Source organism: Anolis carolinensis, chromosome 1 (genome assembly GCF_035594765.1).
Source record: "Anolis carolinensis isolate JA03-04 chromosome 1, rAnoCar3.1.pri, whole genome shotgun sequence".
Lineage (NCBI taxonomy): Eukaryota > Metazoa > Chordata > Lepidosauria > Squamata > Dactyloidae > Anolis > Anolis carolinensis.
This window is the reverse complement of record NC_085841.1, coordinates 235836144-235859514: the sequence shown is the minus strand read 5'-3', so window position 1 is coordinate 235859514 and position 23371 is coordinate 235836144. Positions and strand designations below refer to the sequence as shown.

The window sequence follows — 23371 nt, the reverse complement described above, 5'->3', positions numbered from 1 at the left end:
CTTGGGGATTCTGGGAGTTGTAGTATGGACAAATAACATTCCAAGTTTTGAATGTAGTTCTTACCAATGTTTCCTATTCAGTACACACAATTTAATTCTAGGTATATCTACTCTAGAGTAAGTAAGTCTCAATGCAACAGCTGTTCCTTGCCTGCAAAGCAGAGCTCTGATCCATGCAAGAATTTCCGGGGCAGCAAGTTTCATGCATAGCTTCCCAGTTTTTAAATCGGGGTAGAAACTATATGGTCCATTGGCCAAATGTGACCCCCAACAGGGTAATTTAGGGCAAAAAATGTTTGATTCCAGGGGGCAGGGGCAGAGGACACTGCCTACATGATACTGTGCTTAGGAAGAGATCATATCAGTTCTAAGAAGCAAAGTGGCACTTAAAGCAGGGATGGGCAATTGCAAACATTTTGAGGAGCGATTTTCTGTTTCTAGTGCTCTGCAGAGACCAAAACACACTGAACAAACAAATAAACAAATATGGAAATAGCTGGAAGTCCATGGTTGGATTTGTAAGTGATTTTTAAATTGTCAATTTGTGCAGGACTCCCAATTGTCTCACAATCAGAGTGGGGTTCAGCTGGTATATTGGTCTGGGACTCAATAAGTTACTGACAGTGCCTCCCTCAAAGAAATCCCACCCAACCCCAGCACAAAAGCAGTGTTTCTTTTGGAGGCCCTGCTAGCAATCTAGTTAAAATCAATTTCCATGAAAATGTTGAGGACTGCAAAAACCTTCTTGGGGTTGTACTTTATCTGCCTGTTCTCTGAGGCATGCCAACTTGGTTAAAGATGTCCTCTGAATCAGTAGATAATCTTTACCACGGACGCAATAAATACAAGGCTACTTCTAGTCAGAAAGCTTCTAACACTTCCAGTGAAATTGCATTGTGACACTATTCCACCTTTCCTTTTAGTGGTAAACAGAAAGGTGGAGGAAGCAGCAGGAGACAGACAATGGTTTCAAACAACAACAAAGAAGTTTTTACTCTCTACACTCTGTAAAAGAAGTTCAAGTGGCTGCAAAATTTTAAACATGTCTGCAAGCACCCCAAGGAAGAGGTGATGGGCTTTTGCTCCTCCTCTTCCTCTTATCCCACCACCACCTCGTCTTCCTTTTCATTTCCTAAAGCAACTTTTGTGACTTTAATGGTTGCAGAAATCTGATATAGAGATAGCGTGCATAGAGTTTTCTCATTATTGAAAGTAAACTGATCAATCTGTAGTTGCCTGGATCACTGAGTGGCTCTTTCTTATAAATTGGAACCACAATGGCTTGCTTCCAGCTAACAGGAATTTTGCCTGTGTTATTGATTTTAGTAAATAGGATGACTATAAACATTGCCCACTAGTGTTGATTAGTTTTAATAAGTTAGCGGGGACATGATCAATTCCTGGGCTTTACCGTTCTTCAACTGGTGAATTAAGTTCAGAACAATGTCAAGAGACACTGGGTACCAAACAGGTGAGTCCAGAAAATTGACATCCTGGTCTTTCTTGGAATCTAGATTAAGGCAGCTAGTCTCAGTGAAGCTAGATCTAAAATGATCTTCCCATACCTGTACTGGAATTACACAACTTGGAGCTCTATTGTGAGAAAGTAGGACTCCTGATACAAGCTGCCAAAAGATTTTAGTGTTTAGAGAAACATTCAGCAATAGAGCCCAGGTGTTGTTTTCATGTTGCTGTTTCTTTTGCCCTACAAGGAACTTGTATTCTCTTTTTAGTTGAAAGAGGGTGCTGCTGCTCAGTTGTTTAGTCATCTCCGACTCTTCGTGAAAGAGGGGGTGGATAACTGGATCCAGAATTCCTGTAGCCAATGTAAGTATCTCTTAAGCCTCTTTTCTTCAGCTGGCACTCCTTGTCAAACCGCATAGGGCTTATTGACCTGTTTTTTTATTTTGAGAGTAGCTTGACTTGGGGACATAAGTTAGGTCTTCCTGAAGAAGATGGATTAGATCTTCGTATGCTGCCAAGATAAATGCTGCTGGTCGGTCCAATAGGATTATTTATCTTAATCTGGTTGCTGATTCTGACTTCATCTAGCTGTCAATTGGTTACATTCATCTTCTGACCACTTGATTCTTAACTTGAGTAGGCTCCCTGTGAGTACCCTTGATGCACAGGGTCATCTTTATGACAGGTGATCTTTATGCCCAGAAACAAGTATACCAAGAATCAGATGTTGGTGATCACTGTCTGTTCTAGTGCCAGTGCTAAAATGCTGAACACAGTGAATGGCATTTATGGAGGCCAAGGCATAGTCCACTGTACTGGAACCAAATGGGTTCGAAAAGGAGAGTTCATCCCATCTATCCTGGGGGCCAACCTATTAAGAATCAGAAGGTCCAATTTAAATTGGTGTTGTGACAGGCAAAAACTAGCAAAATTTGTTTTCTGGTCTTTTGATTTTTAAGGGGGAATGCCCTCTGGTCCCTTAAGTCTTGTAATGCTGGATACTTGTTCAGTATTATTGGGACCGATTCTTGCATTAGGATCATTCAAAATGTATAAATATCAGTTGGGAAATTTTGTTAGTAGTGGAAAGAGATACTCCTGTAGCTTTGGATTTAAGTGGTGGGATACAGACATTCACAATTAAAAGGCTACTAGCATTGTAACTTAAGTGAATTCCAAAGGCCAGGGGTTCACACTTGACTAAGGTATTTACCTTGGCCATTCATGACATTGACACCATGACTACAAGCCCCCCCCCCCCCCCCGCACATCCTTGTGTGCTTACCTTGGTAGCGTTTAAGGAATAGGTGACAAAACTGTTTTAAACAATAGAATCAATTGCACATGTTTCCTGCAGTAGGATCACATCGAAAGTAGAAATAGATTTACTAAAATAACTATCCCCACATTTATTTGCCTAACCAACAATGTTCCAGGAGATAACTCTTAAAAGAGAATTTTCCTGGGGCCACTCACATTAATCAGCAACACTAATCAGGTCTAAATGATACTCATGATCCCTCCTGGTGCACCCATTTGCTGTGGCTTTGGTTCTGGGGATCAACAGGGAAGAATCAAGATCTGGATCTATAATATTGTGAGGGGGAGTCTCAGTTTGCATAATAGCAGGTTTAAGGGGTATGCAAACCCCGGCGGGAGTTTAGGAGCTCCCATAAGGATTTTAAAGGGTAATGCAGTAGTGACATTAAGATCAGGTAGAATAGAAGATATCTCGAGTACCATGATAAAGGATAACGAGGTCTGGAGATTCTGAGGTGTAGTCTGGCCCAACGTCTTTGGAGTGCACTTGAGAATGATGTGGGTTCGGCAGGGGTTCAAGGGTGTGAAGTGTTCAGAATTCTGTCGCTTGGGATATTTTTGCTGGGGTAGATGAAAACTTGCTGACTGGCACTTTCGAGTTAATGAAGGCAGCCTTGAGGAATTGTCATGTAAGTGTGCCTCTGTTGACACCTTTACAGCTAATGAGGACTCAGGTGTAGGCTTTGTAGCCCAGGGTTTTTTGGTAGTGTGATTCCACAGCTGGGCAAACAGGACTGCAGGACCCCTTATTGGAATTAGTTGTCTGGTGCACGGTCTTTAAACACCCAAAAGCTCCATAAGCTTGCAGTTAGGTTCCCCCCCGCCCCCATTATCAGGTTGAGTATGGATGAACTGGTGAGACATAACTGAAGTTGTTTATAGCCAAAGCAGGAGCATAACAGTTTCACAGATGACATAGGGGAACAGCTGATGTTTAGTAGCTGTTTGAGGTTCAGATTTGCTCTTTGAATTGATCCTCAATAGGGTATTTGGCCATTCAAAGGGTAAACATCAATCACAACTTTAGATGACTATAATATCAGACTAGGGTTAGTCTGCCTCAATGTTTTTATCTCTGGACCCCTTGAATTAAGATCAATTATAGGATTTCTATGGTCTACAAAATGTGGTGAGTTTTCCAGGGCTTTTGTGGGGTCCGAGACTCCAGTTTAGATAAGTAGTTCAACATTGCTTCTGTTTTAGAGTTGATTAGCTGCAAAGTATGTGCCATTAGCAAGCAGTGTTCTGATAGTAGTTCAAATAAAGACTTAATTGAACTACCTCTGCAGGAGTCTACTGTATACCATGCAGCTGTGGACAAGTCTACATAGGGACAACAAACGCAGCATTGTCCAAACACGAATCAAGGAACATGAAAGGCACTGCAGACTAACTCAACCAGAGAAGTCAGCCATAGCAGAGCTCCTGATGAACCAACCTGGACTCAGCATATTATTAGAGAACACAGAAATGCTGAACCACTCTAGCAACTATCATGTCAGACTACACAGAGAAGCCACTGAAATCCACAAGCATGCAGACAATTTCAACAAGAAGGAGGAAACCATGAAAATGAACAAAATCTGGCTACCATTATTAAACAACTCGAAAATCAGAACAGTAAATAAAGAACAAAACTCTGAAAACAGAGGAATTACAGACAAGAATCAATCAGAGGCAGCTAACACCTCAGAACAACGGATTTCCCCAGGCAGGAATGAAGCTTGCAAGGCCATTAATGCTAATCAAGATGATTGATTACAACATTCACACTGGCCTCCAGCAGACAAGAGTTCTTTCTCCCACCCTGGACCTTCCACAGATATATAAACCACCCTTGCTTAGTTTTCCAATATACCTCACAACCTCTGAGGATGCCTAACATAGATGTGGGAGAAACGTCAGGAGAGAATGCTTCTGGAACATGCCTGTGACTGATTGTCTATTATATAGGACGTACGCTTTACGCCCAGCGGGAAGCCAGGGTGCCTAAAGAAAGGTTGTTGAGGAATTTCCCTGAAAAGATGGCCTTGAAGTCTTTAAAGAAATAACAGTCTTTATTGATGAACAAATAATAAATCTTCAAGGAGTCTTGTCCCCACGGGACAGGCGATTGGCTTTGAATAACTGTGAAAACCCTCTTATAACCTCTCCCAGGCTATCTATTATCTGGGCCTAGCTGGTCTGGGACCCACTGCCAACTCCAAGTGCGTCTGGTTGTCGAGTGGACCTACCAGCCAAGGCCTGCAGATGTTTCTGTGCTGTTGTTCTGTATCCTCGGACGGTCAATATCCCCGGTGTTCTGGTATATGAAGCTTTTTATGGGACGAGCTGGTCTACGTCCTATAGCTGAGTTTCCTAAGTGAGACTAACTTAAATATGGCTCCTTCCCTCCCAGAGCCCTGAACAAGGGGCGGAACCAAACTTAATGGTGATTGACAGGTGGCCTGTCCTATGATTGCAAACATTTGCAGCAAGAAAATAAAGTTGAAGTTTCTGGTACAGCTGTACCAGCACAATGCCCATACTGCCCGGAAAATGCACAACAACCTAATTAAAGACTTGTTAGCTGGCTTATTTTCCAGGGAACTCTGAGGGCAACTCGGAGAGCAATTGCTAGCGCCTCTAGAGGAAGTCTCCCTTTCCTCACCTTCCTCTTTAAAGGACCCAGACCTGTTTGAAGTCATAGTTTCACTATTTGCACCAGCACAGAGGGATAGCTGCATAATGAACTCATCTAGTTTACTCTGTTTGGAGCGAGGCAGACTTGTTGCTTGAGGGGAAATTTGTTTCTGCCGAGAAATGTATCACCGTTTGGATTCCAGCTGTTAGAGGGGTACAACCTTGTCCATAAAAGGGTATCAAACAACCATATTGTGTGTGAGTATGGGTGAGTACGGAAGCTCTTGCCCATTTTGAATTGTTCTGCTGTTGGAAGCAATAACTAGTCCTTGAGAGGGATATTTTAGAGATTGTGCAATACCCACAGAGATACTCAGAAGAATTACTATATAGCAGTATTACAACAATAACTCAAAGGGATCAGGGAACCTGCATCCTTAATGAGACAGGAAATTGGTTTCTGCACAATTTCTTTATCCTCAGGCTAGAAAATATGTATAAACCTACCTTTCAAATCTAGCAGCCTTACAGTATCTTTTCCTGCTGGTATTTAAAAAAAGCCTATCAGAGTCATTGGAGACTTAGCAACTTTGCTTGGCCTCCTTTGTTCGGCTTGTACAAGATCTTCCCATAGAGATCTTACTGCTGCTTGTGTGAAGTGACCTTTGGTCCTCTGCTTCTTGGAATCTGGAGGAGATAAGAGCTGCTGGGAGATGCTTGAATTTGAAGTTCCAGGAGTGTTTTCTCAATCAATTCTGTTTCCCAAGCCTCCCTTAATATTTTATACTTCCTGCCCTTCAACCTCCCATTCTCAACAGGCTCCAAAGTACATCAGGGTTCTCAAAGAGGCATGAATTTGTCTCGCAATACAAAACAGTCTCACAATAACTTCTGTTCTATAGAATTCTTGGGCAATTGAAAGTAAAGAGATTTTTCTCATTGTACATTTGGAATAAGGTGGTGCTTGGAGTTATGTATAGATGTTTGTTTGATGTTGTTTCTGTATATGCATATGACCATTGGTCGGAGCATTAATAAATTGACTGATTGAGTTAACCATTCCAGATGATGCTGGAAATTTGTGGGTTTTCAAAGCCCCATGGATAGCGGGGGATGCCTGGAAAGGTTTGCTAACCGCGGATGTTTCGGATCAGAAATCTCACCAGGTTGAAGGCAAACGACATATCCTTTATTCAATCTGTGCAGAAGGGACACTTGTACAACGATTGGTGCTCAAAGGGCACAAGTGTAAAAACATAATCATAAGCAAGCGTTTTTATACACAAGAGTTTTTATTTATTAACATTGCTACGTTTTGAAACTCTCTCCCTTTCCTCTGATTGGCCAGTGCCAGAAGCCAGCCAGCGTTTCCCAGGCTTTTGACTGGTCAGGAGGCAGGTCATAGCTCGTTCCCATTCATATGGCCTCCCGTCCTTGGGAAACTATAACTCCCTTGAGAACTGAATCATATCTCCTTTTCATTACGGGTGGGGTTGGGGGGTCTTCAATAACAAAAACAATGGACAAGAGTCCACATTCATATTGATTCAGATTAGTTTGAGTAATTGTTCATCTCACATAAACAGCGGATATTTGGGTTACGTACAGAGCTTGGAAAGCTGAAATCAATTCATTGTGCAACTCAGTGCAAAAAAACCCTCTATTATTTGTTACCATTAATGTGGGGGGAGATGCAATGCAACGGAAATACAATAATGTTTTTCAGATGGAATGCTGTAGAAAAGAAAGACTATTGCTGGAGCTCTATATATGACAAATGTATTAAATAGATAGCATCTTGTCATTATTACATGCCGTTAAGTCAACTAATGGTGAACTCTAATAGGGTTTTCTTGGCAAATTTTATTCAGAGGACATTTACATTGCCTTCCTCTAGAGCTGAGAAACTATATAACCTGCCCACTGCCACCAAGTGAGTTTTCCAAGGCGGATGGAGGATTCAGGCCTGGTCTTCCAGAGTCCAGTCCAACACTCAAGAGTATTTCACCAACCTGATTTGAGTGGTGACAAAGCATTATCTCTTTAAAAAAAGTATTAAGATTTGTAAGAGAATTGCAATGGAACTGGAATATTCTGCTCAAAATGACTAAATTTGCTATTTTAAAGTATCTTTAGAATTTAGGTGTAAAACATGAGTTGTTGAACCAAAAGAGTAACCTCATTCCCATTTATCACTGAACTTTTGAAACCTAATTTCATCATTCCCTGGCTCTCTGACGTAATGGTTGACAATTTGTGTGTAACTTGTTGCTTTCCATTGAACAACATGAGCCATAAACTGTATTAATTGCTCCATAGAAATAACAGTCTTACAGTTATTACTGATCAAAACAGTCTCTCTGTGGATGTAGATGTACAACAGTTTCCTCCTTGGTGGCACGGCATTGACAATAACACCACCAACTCCACAGGATCACATTTAGACTCAAACAACAAAACTTCTTAACAAGTCCCTTTGGGATTCTAAGTTATATTCAGAATCCCAAGAAACTGAAGTTTCACTCTGGAGAAAATGGAAGATATGTCTCACTTTCTTGTTCAGTCCTGAGAGGATAAATTCCACATTTGTCCCTTTTGACAAGTAGCATCTTCAAATCAACACAACAAAGAATAAAAGGGAACAGAGCCAAATTCTTTTTTTCTATCATTTTAGTTGAGTGATAAAATTGGGAATTATAAAAAGACAGGTATTGGTGATGTATTTGGATTTACAATGATAAAGCATTAAATAATCATTTTTGAAATTTTATTTTTTTCTTATTTTTTGGATTCAATAAATTCATAAGTGAAAGGTATAACCTTCAGTATTACATTTCTGAATTTTCATTTGTACTCATAAGGCAGATGCATTTTCTTTAGTATGCATTATTTGCACCATTCAAAAATCACCAAAGTATTTTAAAGTTGTAAATGCAGAACTGTAGGACTGCCTTTTTCAAAAATTATATGTGTTTGTCTGTGCAAAGCACGATTTATTTGTCCTTAGAAACAAATTATTCAATGCCGTATTATTTATTTATTTATCACATTTGTATCCTGTCCTCACTCTGAAGGGGACTCAGAGTGGCCTTACAAAGGCAACAATTTGATGTCACATATAGGAGGGTTGAATGAAAAGTAATGCCTCCATCTTCGTTACTTGGGTTTGGATGGGAATATTTTAATAAATCAAACACAGAAATAATCCTTAGAATGTGCTCTTTAACTATCACTATTGACATTTCCACATAATCAGCAGACAATTGGATACATTTCTGCCAACGATGAACAAGTTTTCTGAAGCCGTCACGGAAGAAGTCGACACTCTGTTTCCGCAACCAGTGTCTCACAGTTCTCTCAACGTCTTCATCAGAAGCATAATGATGTCCCCGCAGATCTTCTTTCATTATCGGGAACAGATGGAAGTCAGATGGTGCTAAATCTGGACTGTATGGAGGATGCTGTACGGTGGTGAGATCCAGTTCTGCTGTGGTGGCATGTAAAGTGTGTGGTCTGACATTGTCATGCTGCAGGAAAACATTTCCCTTTTCCTTCGGACCCTTGTTAGCCGTTGTTTCAAAGTTTGCAGCATTGTGATGTAACATTCTGAATTTATTGTTGTTCCACATTCAAGGAAATCAACATAGATAACACCATCTGCATCCCAGAACACTGTTGTCATGATTTTTCCAGCTGAGGGCTGTGTCTTGAATTTTTTTTCTGGGGCGAGTCTTTGTGTTGATATTCCATAGACTGATGCTTTGTCTCCGAGTCGTAATGGTGTACCTACGTTTCGTCTCCTGTCACAATTGAATGGAGAAAGACATCACCTTCATTCTCATAACATATGAGGAGTTCCTGGCAAATTTCAAGTCTGTGCACTTTCATTTCATGAGTCAGCATCCTGGGTACTCATTGTGCACCGATCTTCCGATAGCCAAGTGTAATGAATCTTACCTGGTAGGCCGGAAAGGGAGCCTGGATAACAGTATGGCAGGCCTCCATGTTGTGAGAGAATGCCAGCAAGGCAGCCATCTTGAGTGAGGAAGGTTGGAAAAGGGGAGGAGTGAGGAGGCTCCTAGGATTGGCCAGAGGAGTGGGGAGGGGCCGAGAGGAAGAGAAGAGGAGAAGGTGGGAAGTGGAGAGTTCGGAGAGAGCTGGTGTGTGAAGGTGTAGGGTTTAAAACAACTGGGTTCACAGGGAGAGAGTAGAGTGCTGGAAAAGATCAGCAGTTTGATTTCTTGTGAGAGTTAACACAAGAGGTTGACTCTCCAGGCCGGGTTAGTTAACAGGAAGAACTTTAAGGTAGAGTTAGTTAAGAACCCAGGGGGCTAACTAGATAGGTTAGTCAAATTCGTCATTATTCTCTGAAGTAGAGCGAGGGTTTTGTTAGTAACAGTTAGAACGGTTTGTTTAGATCTGTCTATAACAAAGTGAAGAAAACTGAACAAGCAACCAATTCAAGCTGAAGTGCTTTTGTAACAAATCACACTTTTTTTGTACCTCTCAGCAGTGGTTAGTTGTCTGTTTTAAAATAAATAAATCTTATTCTATTTAACTGTCAAAAGGTCTCTACAGCGCATCATTCCATCGTCAAGCCTTTGTGATAGTTCCAACATTAGTAACATCCAGTTACTACAGAAAAACCTCTTAATAAACAGTTGTTTGGGAGCCAGGGGTGAAAGCAGTGTTGGCAGGAGTGGGAGCAGTTTACCTCAAATATCTTGGAAAATTCCTAAAACCTATTAGGTTGGTGGCAGCTTTAATTCAAAAGAAAGTTTAAAAGACAAGCAGGGTTCACTTTACCCTAACCCATATCTATCACCGTCCTGCTATCATATTGTAGGCAGAGGTGGAATCCTATAGGTGTGTGAAGAGGTCTGCCCTGCCTTAATTATAGTTGTTCATGTCCATGATCTCTCTTCCCCTTTGTGATGCCAAGCAAGGCAATAATGTGACCCACACGTTCTTGTGAAATGCCGATTATGCTTGAAATTTCTCTCTGAATGATACGACGATCGTCCTGAATCAATCTATCAATCTTTTGTTTGTGAAACTCGATGGTTGCGGTCACATGTCCAACTCTTTGTTTGTCACGTAAGTCAGATGTTCCCACCTTAACATCTTTAAACTTACTTGCCAACGACACACAGTACTCACATCAACACAATCACCATAAACAGCTGCATTCTCTGATGAATCTCCTTTGGAGTGACATCTTCTGCTGTCAAGAATTCAATGACTGCACGTTGCTTAAGTCGCATTGACCGACCATCTGCGCAGACCTCCATACTTTGCACTTTAACAACACAACCGTTCAATGCTAAGGCTTCCCACCAAATGGAACTGTAGAGGAGAGTCTACTGAACAAGCCAGTACCTGCCGCATATCAGGACTGCCATCTGTTGAGTTACAAAGGTGGAGGCATTCCTTTTCATTCAACCCTCATACATATACATCAGTAAATAATTAAATATGTTAAAATCCAAAGTAATTAAAACATCAAACATTAAAACATCAATTAAAATCACACAAGCCAAATCATACTCCAGGGCCAATCCAAGTCGTCATTATGTTATTTTGTGATCTTTTATTGCACTGCTCCAATTTACTTGGTCCCAAAGCCATTTTTTCCTGAAGGTCAGAAGGGAGGGGGCCGATCTGATTTCATTGCAGAGGGAGTTCCACAGATGAGGGGCCACCACTGAGAAGGCCCCGTCTCTTGTCCCCACCACTCGCACTTGCAAAGGGGGTGGGACCAAGCAGGGCCTCTCCCAACGATCTTAACCTCCCAGGTACTGTATACCTTTGCCAATTGTTAAATATTTTTAATTTGGTCTCAATTGAAGTGCTTGAAATAAGATAAAAAAACCAAGGAATTTGAAATATTTAAAAATAAATAAATAAATAAATGTAACTAAGGTAATTGACTACAGAAATGCAGAGCCTGAACTTCATGGAATAGCACTAGTCTGGAGATCACCACTCTGAGTAGGACAGTTATTTCTAATCTTTGGAGTGAGGACATGAATTATTTCCCCAAATTTATTTTTGGAAAAGCTAAAATAAACACACCCAATTCAAGATTACCAAATGCTTTCAGTGTATCTAATGACAAAAATGCTTTTCGGTTTGAATAAGTATGTTGTAATAAACTTTACTTACTTACTTTACTTAGGCGATCCCTCGTCGTTCGAGGATGATAGTCTTCCAACCTTGGTATCTTGGGCGTGTGTTCTTAGGTGACTGAAGAGACCGATTCTTGACCCGCATATTCTCCCGCAGTGAGGACATCGGTTTCCAGGTGGAAGGCGGTCCCGGTCGGGGTTAGCTTGACGCTCCTTCCTCTTGGCACGTTTCTCCCTTAAGCCCTCCATTCGTGCCTCTTCGAACTCCGCAGCACTGCTGGTCACGGCTGACCTCCAATTAGAGCGCTCAAGGGCCAGGGCTTCCCAGTTCTCAGTGTCTATGCCACAGTTTTTAAGGTTGGCTTTAAGCCCATCTTTAAATCTCTTTTCCTGCCCACCAACATTCCGTTTCCCATTCTTGAGTTCGGAGTAGAGGAGCTCCTTTGGGAGATAATAAACAGAGCACATTAAACAGCCAAATTCCCCTCCTACTAAAACTGATTTGGGCTGGATTAACACAGTCACAAATGAATATATTTATGCAATGACTGACCAAAATATATGGTACTTTAATTTCAATCTTTCTCACAATATCATACTTATTTTAAAATAGCTTCCCCAACCCAACAAACAACCAATACAAACCGATAACTCTCTTTCCCAGAAATAAGGCAGCCAGTTATGGATGGAAACCATATCGATTGCAGACTCCAGTGGGAACCAAACTGACATGCTACTCTTTGCCTACTTCCAACTATTTATATTATACAGTAGTAAATAAATAATATCCTAAAGCCATAAGGTTTTACCAGCAAGCAAGACAATGATTAAATTTATTCATCTACCTGCTAACATTAACCTAGTATTTGCAAGAGAGTACACAGAACGTTCAAGACTGAAGTATTATTTAATTCAAAGTTCTCTATTGTTTTCTTCTTTTTCTTCTTTGCTGGTTTCCATCTTAGCAGTTTGCTTTTCATTCTTCTCTTTCTGCTGAGGATCTTTCTCTTTCTTCCATGCCTCTTGAGCCCCTTCCACACATCTGAATAAAATCCCACATATTCTACTTTGAACTGGAATATATGGCAGTGTGGACTCATATAATCCAGTTCAAAGCAGATATTGTGGGATTTTCTGCCTTGATATTCTGGATTATATGGCTGTGTGGATGGACCCTTGGAAGAGAGATGTTAAGCACTTCACAGAGAATTATTATTACTATCTTAGTAGATGCAGATAATGTTTTGCCCCCTGAGTGCCATATTAACAAAAAGGGCATTCCCATCTGTACTTTATTCCTGCCTTACAATGTAATTTAATGTATAGTTGTAAATCTTTTTTCCCTCCAAACTCTTTTCTTCCTTCTTCCCCCAAAATCTTGAAAGCAATTAAACGATCTTTATATTAAACTTTTGGAAGACTATTGAATTTGTTAAAGATAGTCACTTTATAGAGATACTTGGAAAATCTGATGATTATGTCTCTGGAGAAACTATGTTTGTACATCCTTGCAAAATCCTTATGAGTTATGTGTCACACAGGATCAATAGTTACCAGTTAAATAAGAAACATGATGAGGTTGTTCTTTTTCTGGAAAACCTATTATATGAATGTTAAGGCTACAAATTGCCATTTTTTTTTTACATCTTGAGGCCATGGTGGTGCAATGGATTAAACACTTGTTCTGCTGAACTGCTGACCTGAAGGTTGGCAGTTCAAATCCACAAGATAGGGTGCGCTCCCATCTGTCAAGCCCTAGCTCCTGTCAACCTAGCAGTTCGAAAACATGCAAACGTGAGTAGATAAATAGGTACCAATTCTGCGGAAAAAGGCAAAGAGACTCTCCAAGCAATCTTGCTGGCCCCATGACCAGGAAGTGACAATGCAGGCTCCTTGGCTTGAAAATGGATAAAAACACCTCCCCAGAGCCAGAGATGAGCACCATCTCCAGAAAGCCAGAAATGAAAGAAGAAGCTTTGCTTTTGTCTGTATGTCTCATTGTATTTGACTGTAAAAGGCATTGAATGTTTGCCTATGTAAATATTGTAATCCACTCTGAGTCCCTACGGGAGAAGGGTGGAATATAAACAAAGTATGCTGCTGCTATTATTATTATTATTATTATTATTATTATTATTATTATTGTTGTTGTTGTTGTTGTATGACACAGCAAACAAGATAGATATGCTGGATTTCGTTTCACAAAATCACAAGTCGAACACTTCCCAAGTGTCGTAATTTTGTCAATGTCTATTGTTTCCAAATGCCGGCTGAGATCTTTTGGCACGGCACCCAGTGTGCCCATCACCACCGGGACCACCTGCACTGGTTTCTGCCAGAGTCTTTTTATTATTATTATTTGAAACACATTTGCTGGGTGTTGAATTGGATCATACGCCGGACACTTCCCAAGTGTCTAGGACTGTGTGATGTATCGGCGAATAATGCGAGCAGATCCCAGCAAGGTGGCCTTCTGCAGCTGGCAGATGGTAATTTTGTCAGCGCCGATTATGTTTAAGTGCAGGCCAAGGCCTTTAGGTACTGCACCCAGTGTGCCGGTCACCACCGGGACCACCTTGACTGGCTTCTGCCAGAGTCTTTGCAGTTCGATCTTTAAATCCTCATATTGTGTCAACTTTTCCAGTTGTTTCTCCTCAATCCTGCCGTCACCTGGGATTATTATTATTATTATTATTAATCTTCCACATCTTCTTCTAAAGTATTAGGGTTATATCTTACAACCTTTAAACATTCTGTCATGTGCTACAACCTTGTCGAAGACATCACATTTGTTCTCTCGAGGTCATTAAAAGACCTTGACAGTTTGATAAATGTAGATATTTCTGTGTGCCGAGGTACTAGCACCTCTTGTTGAAACTCTTCTCTAAGCTGAGGATTGAATTGCCTGCCATATTTTCTATTTTAGGCCTGTTATTTTTTGTCCTCGTATCTTGCCCAGGTGCCACTGCTAATATTACTTTATGGAAAGATGTCAAGTTTTTATATTCCAAACCTTCAACCATCTCCTCTTCTGACTTAATTTCCATAATTCTTTTCATTCCATTTATTCATTATGATGATGATAGTGGCTTGGGTCACTGTAAAATTGAATTTCATAGGGCTAGGGTGGAGTTGGAGATTGATTGGTTTGTGCTGCGATTTCTTCGTGCAATGTGCCACAGCCCTAAGCAAAATTATGTATTTGAAAACCAGCTTTTAGCCTCTGCTAAATATTTAATTCTGAGGCTGGCAAGAGGTTTTTGATTGTCAAGAGAAATTAGCAAGCAAACAAACAGTCCCCTCGGGTGAGAAGGGCAGGATATAAATGTTGTAAATAAATAAAAAATAAACACCTTGCTTACCTATAGAATAACATTTAGGGCTCTTCCACACAGCCATATATCTCAGATTATCAAGGCAGATAATCCACAATTTCTGCTTTAAACTGGGTTATCTGAGTCCGAACAGCCATACAATCCAGTTTAATGTGTGTGTAAGGGACGTTAGATTATCTGGCCAAGTAATCTAATCTGACCTACAGGTAGTATCACCTATCCCAATCCAGTTTGCAGTAGAGTAATTTCACACCTTTGAAAAGCAGGAATTGGTAAGAACAGTGGAATTATGTTGTATTCAACATCCTAGTTGGAAATGGTGTCTGTATTGAATTCTAAGAGCTGTTTCATCAATCTCTGCCACAATAGAAGTCAAAGCTTTAATATGTACTATACCCTCATTAGAAGGAAGAGAAGGTAGAAAGAGATGAAGCAGTATTACCTAATGCAGCCATCTTCAACTTGGGACCTCATCACACTAGAGCTTGAATCCACTTTAAATCCACTTTAGGGAGGGGCCTTTAAACAACTCAGCCAGACAGGTCCTAGGCCTCACCAAACTACAAACCCCAGAATTCTGCAGGAGGCAGAAACCGGATTTAAAGTGGATCCATGCTCAAGTCCAGTGTGATGAGGCAGTTGGTCACATGGGCTAGGATTGGCTGCTGGTAGATATAATACAACTCAGCTGGAGGGCACCAAGATAGGGAAGGCTAACCTAATGGTTAATTTAATGATGAGATACTTTGTGATTTGAGTGCTGAGAGCCAAGCAAGCATCTGGGAGCCCATGGTAGTCTATCTTCCTTGCATGTCCTCTTCCTCCACCCTTTATTTCCTTCTCATATTTCTAACCACTTTCTGAAGTGCAACTTAACAGGTTGGCCTTTTGGGTGCATGTGTAAAGTTTTGTCCCAAAGTTTTGTACAATTGAGCTTGATCCATTTTCCAATTATCTTACCAAGGGATAATTGGCATGTAAATCTGTCAACCACTACCAGCATGCTGGAGCTCCCTAGGGTCCCTTGCTAGAGAGTTAGAGAAGCACAGCACTTTCCACCAGTGGCTCTAGTGCCACACCATGCCATCTCTGGTTGTCTCACTTTGTCAGCTGAGACAACCAGAGATCTGTAGTCAGATCTCGATTTTGGTTGTGTGAAAACTATTCTGGGCCGGTTGGGAAAGCAATGCTGAACGGGCCAGCATGTGGGACTAAATTCTAATCCTAGTAAAGCAAGAACTCGCTGAGGTTATGAATACATTTTTTCTCTCCACTTAAAGATCACCAACTGGGAAAATATTATTTTAATCTGATTTCTTCCTCTGTGAACTAGACTGAGCTAGGCTGGTGCAGTATAGCATATGAATTCTTTAGCCATTTTGGCAATGGCTAAATTTCAGTGTCTGGGAAACTGACTTTGTGATTTAAGGTAAGTAGCAAATATATCTCTGCATCACTGATCCTAGCTTCCTATGAGAAAAGTATAGCATGCTTATTTTTTTAATGACAGCAAAGGAAATTTTGGAGATGTGTAGGTAATCTGAATAGAAGGTTTGGAAAATCAGAGAAGTACAGTGTTTCATCACTTATCACTAGGGTTATGTTCCAGGATCACCCGCAATAAGTGAAAATCCGTGAAGTAGGGACACTATATTTATTTTAATATTTATACATTATTGTAGTAGTTATACACTATTTTAAGTTTTTATCAACCAATTGTGTGTTGATAAATCGCCTCCTTCTCCTCCCATTGCCGCTTGGACTCCTTTTATCTTCCTTTGGCTTCTCCTTCCTCTCTTCTTTGGCTGTAAATTGTAATTTTTAATGATTTATAATATTCTTTTAGATTTATTGAAAAACGGTGAAACATCAAATCTGCAAAAAGCGAACTGCGAAGTAGTGAGGGAACACTGTACCATACATGAGTATGGACATAGGGATATCTTCTTTCCATGGATATCTTTCTCATGGACTCTCATAGAGTCTCACTTATCCAACACTCACTTATCCAACGTTCTGGATTATCCAACGCATTTTTGGAGTCAATGTTTTCAATATATCATGATATTTTGGTGCTAAATTCATAAATACAGTAATTACTACATAGCATTACTGCGTATTGAACTACTTTTTCTGCCAAATTTGTTGTCTAACATGATGTTTTGGTGCTTCATTTGTAAAATCATAACCTAATTTGATGCTTAATAGGCTTTCCCTTAATGCTTCCTTATTATCCAACACATTCGCTTATCCAACATTCTGCCAGCCCGTTTATGTTGGATAAGTGAGACTCTACTGTAGTTATTAATAAAATCTAGTACAACAGCAGCTATAAAACTAAAGCTGTACATCAAGGTCTAAATTCAAGAGCTAGTCCCAACTAGAGTAATGTAGATCCATTGAATTAATAGAAACTTGGTGAGTCAACCATGCACATGCAATTCCAATAACTCAACAGGCTCAATCTAGTTGGAACTAGCAATTGGATTTAAGCCTAAGAAAACAACTGTGCATATTTTATTTCATTTGCTAGAAACTAAAGTAATTTTTGTTACACAGTCTGAATAGTTCTTTGCTTCAGAATTGTATGCCAAATGCATAGAAAATGCATGTTTGAATGTGATACACACATATGGGATGGATAGGGAATGGAAGATGGGCTTGATGTAACTTGGTCAGCTTTTTCAACCAGTGAATGAACAGAGAAGATAAGTGGATGGACGAACAGAGACGATGAAGTTAACTGATTCCAAGTATGTCCAGGGAGTTTCATCTTTAAGATTTTTAACTGTATTGCACATTAAGTGTGGGCTTCAAAGCCCTTTACCCCTCTACTCTAAACATTGGCAATATTGGCTTTAACTTCAGTAAAGCTTAATTCTTAAATAAGCTTAAATCTGCTTTAGATAGTGGCAGTGTTCTCTGTTGAGCAAACTGGAATTCCTAGGAAATGGTCTTTATACTAAGCCAAATTACTGGCTCATCTAACTGAGTATTATCTACACCAGTTCTTTAATCTAACTCAGTTATCTGATGTGGTGAACCAGCAATTTTATTCCTCAATACAACAGGAACTAATACTGTAACTATGTCATATTGACTCATGAACATAGCTCCCTCTAAAATGTTCATATACAGACAACAGATGGGTCATGGACTGATACCAATTCATGGACAATTGCTTCGAGTAACAATTATCTTTGCTGTCTAGCAGTAACTCTCCAGTTTCAAACAAGGACTTTTCTGGAGATTCAAGGAACCTCCTGAATTTTCCTTAGGATCATCTATGCTGTTTCTATGAGCGATAACCCTTCTCCCCGCATTAAAGACTTCAATTCTTTTAATACAAGCTTCAACTTTTTAAAAAATCTTATTCTTTAATTTTACGGGCCTACTGTCATTTCTTACTGATTTTAGTCTCAGAATAATGTTGATTTCTGCAAATTCTCTAACCACATGTGCCAATTCTCTGGAGAAATCTGCTACTTGAAATCAAATATCAACATTGGGAAAGTAATTTTGAGGTTCTAGAATGATAATATGTGAAATATTTTGCACAAAATCACTGAAACAAAAGGGAGATTGACATGGAGATTTGAATAAATCCTGTCTATTGTAAAATCCTGCTTACAACATCACAAGGTGATTGAGTGCTGTTGAATCAAGTTTGGACATCAAAATGATTCACACAACCATAATCTTGCTGCTGAACAGGTCCTGTGAAAATTTCAGCATTTGCCCACTTCATTTTGAAGACTATAAATGGGCTCAATACATTTACTATGGGAAGTATAAGTGAACTTAAATTTGGGCATGCACGCTGCAACAGTTTAGCATCACAAAATGACTAGAAGGCCAAACTGGACTGACTTCAGAGTCACAATATGTAAATATTGGGAATGAAGCACTAGTAAGTTCATTTATATCATGAGACAGAAGGATCAAATCCAAATATAGCAGTATATTCCAAGTATCCTTGATGTGCTTATTACATCTCTGTCCATTGGCAGGCAAAGGCCTTATTGTTTACCCAGACCTCTGATGATTAATTATCCATTTTAATTAGGGCAGACTGTATTTTTGTAATCAGCATTCTTATGGTGTAATTACTTTTTAAGCTGTTTATGTTTTTAATATGTTTGTAAAATTCCTTTTTAATTTTGTATCATCTAGGGTTTTAACTATATTTGGTTTTAATCTTATATTGTGAGCTATTAGGATCCCATTCTGTGAGAAAAGGAGAGATAGAAAATTGTGATGACTCATGGGCCTTGTAGTCCTGTTCCTAGTACTATTGTGGCAGACGAAGAGGAAAACATGGGATTTTCGCCGGTTCAGCAAGAGCCGGAGTCTCTTCACCTGCAGGATGTTGATGTTTGCCCTCAAGAATTCAGCCAAACAGGCCTTGGGCAGAACTCCCCCCCGTTTTCCAGGAGGGAAAATTATTCTAAAGATAGGGGAGTCAGGGAGGCTAATCGGAGAAGCCTGAGAATCGCTGCCAAACAAATGGCTGATTAGGTCTGCTTCCCTTGGGAAATTCTAAGGAGTCATGCATCTGGACAGAGTTGGGTTTCGCTTCTCGTTCTCTAGGGAAAGAGTTCTGTTGGCGGGAAAACGAGACCCAATATAGGTGTTTGGCGCGAGGGATTCTTTGCGGAGTCAATTGATCAGCTTGAGGAGAGAGATCGTGTGTGGACTTCGTAATCCCAGTTCCTTGCTTCCCGGATCAAGCCTCAAGCCTTGCCTTGTCTCACGGTTTTACCACGGACTCTGTTTCATGCTTCATGTTCGTCTTGCCTCCAGTCACGGATCTAGTCAAGAATCAAGTTTATTTCCAGCCTTGTTGTCAAGCTTCATTGGACTTTAAAGACTCTGTTATTTCCCCACACTATTGCTTGGCAAAGTGTGTGTTTCGGTCAAGTAGATTAAAACTTTGAACTCTAATATCTTATATTGGACAATACATTTCTGGACTATATTTGACCTTATCTGAAAGGTCTGCTTCTGAACTATATTCTTCACTTGTTTTTATTGATTTTATATATTTCTTTAATAAAGATATTAGATAGAGACTGGCCTCTGTGTAAGGTTATTGGTGCTCTGCAGCCAGGGTCCTGACAAAAATGTATGTATGTATGTATGTATGTATGTATGCATGTATGAGAGTGAACAGTGACTCTGAGTTGCTATGTTGTGTATTGTTCTTCGTCCTGCCTGAGGTCTCTTTTATCAGTCACACTTTTGTCCCATATGTGCTTATTCTCCTTTCCATAGTTCCTCCCTGCTAGGCAACACCAAGAATATGCTGAATGGCACTTCAGCTCCAGAATTCATCCTGCTGGGCTTCCCTGGGCTCCAGAAGTTCTGGTTCCTCTTATTCATCACTTTCTTGACAGCCTACCTCTTCATACTCCTTGGAAATGTTTTGATCATTATTATCATAAATATGGATATGGACCTACGTATCCCCATGTACTTCTTCCTGAGCAATTTCTCATTCCTGGAAATATGCTACACCTCGGTCACTGTCCCTCGGCTTCTGGTGGACTTCCTCACTGGCTCCCGTGCCATCTCCTTCCAGAGGTGCATCACCCAGATGTATTTCTTCTTCTTCTTTGGTACCACAGAATTCCTCCTCTTGGCTACCATGGCTTATGATAGGTATTTAGCCATCTGCCACCCACTGCGGTATCCAATACTCATGAATGGCCGTGCTTGTGTACGCTTGGCCTTGACTTCCTGGCTGGGTGGCTCCATCACCCCATTCTTACCCACAGCCATCATCTCCCAGCTCCGCTTCAACAGCAGCAACCAGATCAACCACTTCTTCTGTGACACAGGCCCACTGATTGAGCTTTCAACTGGTGACACCCTTGTGGCTCAGACTTTGGTTTTTCTTATCTCTGCAGTGATTGTGCCCATGTCTTTCCTTCTGACTTTGATTTCTTATGCCCTGATCATTTTTGCCATCTCTCACATCCCATCTGCTTCTGGAAGGTACAAGGCCTTTTCCACATGTTCCAGCCACCTCATGGTGGTTACCATCTTCTATGGCACAGTCATCTTCATGTACCTCTGTCCACGTTCTGGCCGGTCTTCTGACATGAACAAAATGATATCTGTTTTCTATGCTGTAGTCACTCCTATGCTGAATCCTATCATTTACACCCTAAGGAACAAAGATGTGAAAAGAGCTCTGGAGAAAATTCTCAACCAAGTAAAGGACAAGTGGTGGATGCATGGAGGAAAAGCTTTCCTCACTAAGGAGACATAGGCCACGTATTAGATGAGGGCTCTTTATTGAAGGTGACTTCTTACTGAGGAATTTTGCAAGGCAGATATTCATTACATGTGCTTTTGGTTGGTGTTCCAGCTACATTCTCAGGCTCTTCTAATGGGCCACAGCTGTCATCTACCAATGTTAAGCAATGTTTTCTGAGTACAGTACATGATTTGTACTGAAAAAAGTCTTCAAAGCTGTTTTCCTGTTGCAATGAGAGATGAAAAACTAATGTAGCAAAGCCATATGAGAAAAGGAATGTGTGTGGGGTTTTTTTTTTTTGTATTTATGCACTAAATTGCAGTCTACGTACTTTGGCTATGGATAAGTGACAGTTATTTTGGTCAGATATTTTAAGCATTTGCAATTAATCTAAATCTCAATTTTCTACATGGTTTTCTTTAAAAAAATATTTCAAGGCTAGTTCTCTGACCAAACTCATACCAGTTTTCCTGATCATGCTAGAGCGTGGATCCACTTTAAATCCAGTTTCTGCCTCCTGAAGAATTTTGGGGCTTGTAGTTTAGGAAGGGCCCTTTAAACTGTGCAGCAGGTCCTGGGCCTCTCTAATAATAACAATAATAATAAAACTTTATTTATATACCGCCCTATCTCCCGGATGAGACTCAGGGCGGTTTACAGGCATAAAAGCAACACAAACATTACATAACAACGTAATAACACATTATTAAATAACGTAAAATAATACAATTATAACAATAAATAACACTTAAACTCCAAGCCCCAGAATTTTCTTCAAGAGGCAGAAACTGAATTTAAAGTGGATCCCTGCTCTAGTGTGATGAGGTTGCAATAAATGCTTTTATGACAATGCTTTCCCAGGTTATGCCACTGACAATCCAAGACATATATTACAACAATGCACAATTTGTAGGTAAGATGCATGTATTTGACCAATATTGATGAAAGACATTGTCAACTATATAATAATTTGCTCTATGTACAGGGATTTAGGAGAGAGATTTTGAAACTCGTACTAACTCATGTGAGTAGAAATGCTCTTGCAAAATCGGTTCTGTAGCAACCTTAAGTGACATTTTTTATTTCTAAGGATGCTTCTGGCTTCACAATATCCTCTGATGCCTTAAACCCCTATGGCTGTTAAAGTGGAGTCCCAGTACTGCATTTGTGTGATGTGAAAGTGCCTGGAGACAACTCCCCATTGATAACAAGCTACTTAAAGCTAGAAAGTTGTGACATGAACTCCAGTTTGCAGCCCTGTAAAGCTTTCCTTGGAACAGGACCTCGAGTGTGATGCCCCTGTGTCAACGACTATAAAGAAGTAATGTACATCCCAACCTTCAGTGCAACCAATTAAAGAATTATACTGCAACACGATCACTAATGAATTATTCTCTTATTTTTATTTATTTATTTACAACATTTCTACCCCGCCTATCTCTACCCCGAAGGGGACTGTTGAAGCTGTTGAATGAGTTTATGAGATTTTGAAGTTGGGTTGGGTTATTGTTGCTGATTGAGTCATCATACATAGAAGAGAACCTGAAGGCAAATAACAGCATTAACAACAAAATTATATATTAATTTAAAATCCAGAGTTCCAATACCTGACAAAGGGATTATGACCCCTTATCTAACAGCACTACTATTAGTGATTGGGGGGAGGGTTGATTAACATTATGGATCAGAACTCTGGTCTTTCATCTTTACACTTTAAACATGAGGCTGAAGGAACCACTGATTTTGAATAGTACAGCATTATATATTTAAGGGTTTTTCAGCTTTTGCGTGATATGTTGTTTTAACTGTATTTTAGTTTTAACTTATACCATAAGCTGTCTTGGGCCACATGTATAGAATACATGTATAAAATACACATGTATAAAATACATGTACAGTATGTATGTACATATAATGCGGTCAGTATTTTTATCCCCAAAAAATAAAAAGCGAAATTATAAAACACATAACTGTAAAGGTAAGTTATCAATTCTGGGCCCTCAGCACTATACTTGCAATTAATGAATTACTATTTGAAAAAAACATTCTGTGATCTGGATCAAAGGCACTGCTGCTCCCATCAGGTTCTGCTGATGAGCACTGGGCATGATTAGAACCCGCTCATCTGCCCTGACAGATGTGTTATATCAAATCCAGTGAATCCCAGATGTGCATTGTTGTGCAAATGCACGCACATATCTGAATTGCTGGATCAGGGCCACACCACAGACTCTGCCACA

The 23371-nt window shown here is 40.1% G+C and overlaps 1 protein-coding gene and 1 long non-coding RNA gene across 2 annotated transcripts; one reads left to right on the top strand and one right to left on the bottom strand.

Moving 5' to 3' along the window:
• Window positions 1–6573: 6573 nt before the first annotated feature.
• On the bottom strand, window positions 6574–9847 carry LOC134295281 (uncharacterized). Its single transcript, XR_010001804.1, has 2 exons — window positions 9364–9847; window positions 6574–9206 (listed from the first exon to the last, which is right to left on the bottom strand). It is a non-coding gene; the product is annotated as an uncharacterized LOC134295281 (long non-coding RNA).
• Window positions 9848–19079: 9232 nt separating this feature from the next.
• Window positions 19080–23120, top strand: LOC100566279 (olfactory receptor 11L1-like). The gene has a single exon (XM_016994343.2). It carries the CDS (start codon window positions 20172–20174, stop codon window positions 21141–21143), a length of 972 nt encoding a protein of 323 aa, XP_016849832.1. The 5' UTR covers window positions 19080–20171; the 3' UTR covers window positions 21144–23120.
• The last annotated feature ends 251 nt before the right edge of the window (window positions 23121–23371 follow it).